This window comes from Arvicanthis niloticus, unplaced genomic scaffold (assembly GCF_011762505.2).
Source record: "Arvicanthis niloticus isolate mArvNil1 unplaced genomic scaffold, mArvNil1.pat.X pat_scaffold_1097_arrow_ctg1, whole genome shotgun sequence".
NCBI classification, from domain to species: Eukaryota; Metazoa; Chordata; class Mammalia; order Rodentia; family Muridae; genus Arvicanthis; species Arvicanthis niloticus.
The window spans coordinates 18,470-22,987 of NW_023045108.1; the positions used below are offsets into that span (position 1 = coordinate 18,470).

Below are 4,518 nucleotides of genomic sequence, written 5' to 3' on the forward strand. Positions count from 1 at the left end.
GCCAAACACCAGAGAGAACACTTCATATTAAATAACTGCAAAATCGGAAATAACGGAAAAGATGCCTTCCTCTTGAAAAAGGGAAAAAAAACCACTTTCAACCAGTAAAACAAAGATATAAAGCATGTTGGGAAATTAGAATGTTGTTGGTCTGTGACCCGATGAATCATGATAGAAAAGACCACAGCAGTACCTACTCAAACCAAAGCATGGACCTTACGTGTGACCTTTAGCTTGTCACTAGTTGTCCCAGAAAAGCCGATTTCTTAGACTTTATAGCCTTTTCCCCCATAGTGTGCTGCAACTTGTAATTATTTAACCTTTTTCAAGTTTGACCACAGTAGATCATAAGTTCTATGGTGTCAGTGGCTAAGGGCAATTACAGATTTATCCACTTATTTACAACATGCGAAACACTGCTTTCCTCTTTATCCAATAAATATTTATACAGAGAAAATCTATTTCAAGGCTGGTACTCACAGCTGATGAAAGGGAGTGACCACAACTTGCTTCCGAAAGCCTTCACAGTCCTTGCCCTTGCCCTTGCCCTTGCCTGGGCCACTAACCCGCTGTCTCTCCATCAGGGCTGCTCTTTATCCCCATGTCACGAGTCAACACATCTCTTTGGCTTGAGTTCATTTCTAATGACATTAAGTCATTATATCCAGTAATACTTAAATACAATGGAAACTATAATAACATGTCAAAATTAGGTTTACACTATACAGACAGAAACATTTCCAAGATGTACTGTTAACTGAAAAAAAAAAGTGTCTACCATTCTATATAGTGAGGTATAGTTTCTAAAAATTGGAATATGCAGATGTACAAGCTCAGCTTCCACCAGTCTCCTTCAACCACCCTTGGGGAGACCTAAAGCAAGTTACAACAATGAAGGTGTCCTTTCATCTCAGCTCTTCCGTGCACCTCACTCTGAGGTCTTCCTTGGAAATGAGATTTCCATGCTCTGCAACCATCTCATCCCCTGTATCTCCACACGTGTTTTTATTTCTAGGTGGCTCTAATCTACCCTTCAGAAGACTTAAGCACCCTGGATCTTCTGCTTTTCTCTCTTGATTTATGGATAAACCCTATGTCCATTTCAAACAGGATTCATCCAATAAAGTCAAGGTTTTCTTTACAAACGTGTCATGAACACACACATTTTAAAATTCAAAACTGCAGCAAGTGTTTGTTGGTTGTCTATCTTCTCTGCCCAAGATATTTTCAGAGAACACACATGCTTATGTAACCTCCATACTGCCTCTACCTGCAGTGCCCTGAGCCTACAAATAAGCCACTGTGGTGAGGAGCATGGTGTGCCCACTGGGTGCTGGCAGCTGAGGGCGGGTGCTTTTGAGAAACTGTAACTAGGAACCACTTTTCTCACTGTGGTGAAACAAATGGAAAACAGAAAATGGCATTGAAATGGTGAGAATAAGTAATTTTTCAGAGTGATCTTTGGGAGATGTTTATTATAGTCTGCTTGAAGTTGAGACAAGATTGGAAAAGATGGGCTTGGTGCTTCAGAAAATGGAAGGCTGCCAGAGAGCTATTCTCTCCTCTGTCAGGGGAGGTCACTATGGTTAATGAAGAACTTTCAGAAAATCCAGTGATTCTCAGACAATCTTGTTTTAAAAATTCTTCATTGATAAAGTGACATTTAATACTTCAATAGGACTCAGTAAAGAACCATGAAGAAATGCATAAAAATCTGGAAATGAATGACACCCTAAGTAAACTACTGTAAACCAACTTCAGTATGATTGTATTAAGTTACTGGTGGGTAAAACTTTCAGTAGCTTTCAGTAAATATAGGTGGTGAAGAAACTATTTTCAAGTACTGCTTCTGGGAGGGGATACCTCAACTTCATAATGATTGCAGATAAACACAGTACACATATATCTATTTTCAGACTAAACTAGGCTCTGATGATCAAAATGAACTAACCTCTTCAAGAAAGTGGTTATAAAAGTTATATCAGTAATTTCAAGAATGGTACATATAACAGATTACCACGATACTGTTAGCATTGGATTTATATGATTGGTATTTGCATATATGCATCCCATTTAGGTCAAACCCATGACTGCCCCATTGGCGATAAGTAGGAACAGAGGACAGTGTGGCACAGGGTCAGATACAGAGCAATACTATCTCAATTTTACAATGTACAGCACCTGGTGCTACTTTCATCTTATGAAGAAACAGCATTGGGTCAAAGTGACAAATGCCCAATCCCTTCAAAAAGAAACAATTTTTTCAAGAGATTTGGCAGCTCTTTTGTTCAAGGGGCACTACTTTAGAGAAAATGAGCTGCAGAAAAGAATGATGGGGAAAAGGTCCAAGTTATATTAACTTGCTAGAAACAGTTTCCCAGACTTTTCAGTTATAAAATTCAATCTCTTTAACCAAGCTTGTTAACTACAGTCCAAACAAACACTGCTCACTGAATCCAAATAGTTTCAACTTCTTATGTCCTTTTTGTCCTTCTGGGACAAAAGACTCCAAAAAGTAAAATCCCCCTGGAGGGTAGTTGGGGGGGGGGGGTTTTCCACCGTAGCAGATGGGGACTAAGCACTCTTCAGTTTAGTAGCACTGACTTTTATTTTGCAAAATACAAACTTGCATATGCACAAAAACCACGGAAGGATACAGAAGACACTTTTTTTTTTTTAAAGGGAGGTAAATCAGTAACTGAAGTGACAGTCACTTTTTTAGTTATTCTTCTGCAGTGTTTGTAAAAATTTCTAATGACATCTCAAGAAGTGCTTTCTACTAACACAGTAGGCACAATAGCACTGATAAATGGTCAAACCATTTACTGTTACTTTGGTCATATAAAGCTTTTGTTGTTAAACGTCCTGCAGTGAAAGAAACAGGTGGTCACTTGTCATCTTTCCTTTTGTCTTTCTGTATACCATTTCTCGAAAGCTGGCTAGGATCTTATTCTCTCTCTTCCGCCTCTCTTCTTGGTTAAAGGATGCAAGAGCTCGTTTCTCATCAGCACTGTAAATCTGGTTCTCCTTACGCAGTCTTACAGCCTCCATTCGGCGATGTCTGCTACCACTCATGACATAACCTGAGCATTCAAAAGAGGCAATCTCTTCACTTGTCAACCCAATTTCGCCTCTTCGCGGGATACGCTTTCCAGCTTTTACATATTCAGCCATTGCTGCACCTTCACCTGGAAGCAGAGCGTGGCCATAATTCAAAGGTTTCTCATCTTGAGAGGTATGTATTACAGGTGCTTCCGGGCCTATTAAATCCATGCTATCTGCACTCATCGACTGTTCCATCCATGCATCTTCTGGCAATTCCTTTTCTGAAGCTTTGCAGCTTATGTCATTGTATTCTTTTTTAGTCCTCTTCTTCTTGAGTTGTTTTGCCCGATGTTTCTTTTTCTTCTCTTTCTTCTTGGTTTTAACTTTCTTTTTATCACTATCAGAGCTAGAATGAATGTCAGAGTCTGAATTGCTCTCATCATAATATTTTCTATGCTTCCTTTTAGAAGGCTTTTTCTTTCTTTTTTTCTTTGTTGAATGACTGGTCTTTGTCCTTTTTTCTTCATTGGTGAAATCTGAACTGCTGCTCTTCTGATTCTTCACCTCCTCTTCAGCTGGTGTATGTTCATCAGAATCTGGCTCCGGAATCTTGGGTGACAGTCCCCATACCTCTGGCGCTCCCAGCTCTCCAATCCTCTCTCTTTCCTTCAGCCTCCTTTGCCTATAGCTCTCCTCCTTTTCCTTCTCCTGGTCCTCAGCCCACGAACGGTCTCCCGCATAGTTGTGGTGGTAACGGTACCCACCACAGATGGGAGAGGACGAGGAGGCAAGCGTACGGATCCCCAGCGGTAGCGGTCGTTCTCCAGACCTGGGGCGGCTGATGGGATGCAGTGGCCGGACGCCCTCGGCACCCCGCGGAGCCTGGAGGCCCGCAGGCCCGCTGACCTGGGAGCCGAAACCGCCTCCCCGAGGGGATCGGCTAGTCTGCAACGCCGACGGTGGACTCTCCGAGGCACGTCGTCGTTTTTTCTGAGAACTCAGAGTGTCCTCATTAGGGCGAGATCGTGGCACAGGCGACATGGGCCGCATTCAATGAATCAACGACGGTTAGTCCAGAAATCACAACAGAGAACACGCAGCTCCCGCCTACCCCTACCCCCACACCGCGCAGGCGCACTAGGAACTGGCCCCCGCTGCTGTTCCGTCAATTCCGGCGTGGCCCCGTGCAGCCCTATTTCGTACCCAGGCTCTGAGCCTGTGACCGAAGCGGCCCGGAGCTGCGTAAGAGCCCTCTTCAGCCTCTGGATTATGGATAATATGGATACTCACTTCATTTTTCACGACTTACATTCCTTTCATTGAACCCCAGGGGAAACAAAAGGAATTATCATTATAATGAGTCCCTCTGCTGGTTGTGTGTGTGTGTGTGTGTGTGTGCGCGCGCGCGCGCGCGCGCGCATGCATGTATGTATGTATGTATGTATGTATGTATGTATGTATGTATTGTTGAGA

The 4,518-nt window shown here is 42.8% G+C and overlaps 1 protein-coding gene across 1 annotated transcript; it reads right to left on the reverse strand.

The window, feature by feature from the left end:
• Window positions 1-2,589: 2,589 nt before the first annotated feature.
• LOC117701454 (NKAP-like protein) lies at window positions 2,590-4,157 on the reverse strand. Its single transcript, XM_034493137.2, has one exon. The coding sequence runs from the start codon at window positions 4,093-4,095 to the stop codon at window positions 2,857-2,859; it is 1,239 nt and encodes a 412-aa protein (XP_034349028.1). The 5' UTR covers window positions 4,096-4,157; the 3' UTR covers window positions 2,590-2,856.
• Between the last annotated feature and the right edge of the window lie 361 nt (window positions 4,158-4,518).

Excerpts from the sequence above, each read along its gene's own strand:
- LOC117701454 (XM_034493137.2), bottom strand. The coding sequence starts at position 4,095 with ATGCGGCCCATGTCGCCTGTGCCACGATCTCGCCCTAATGAGGACACT.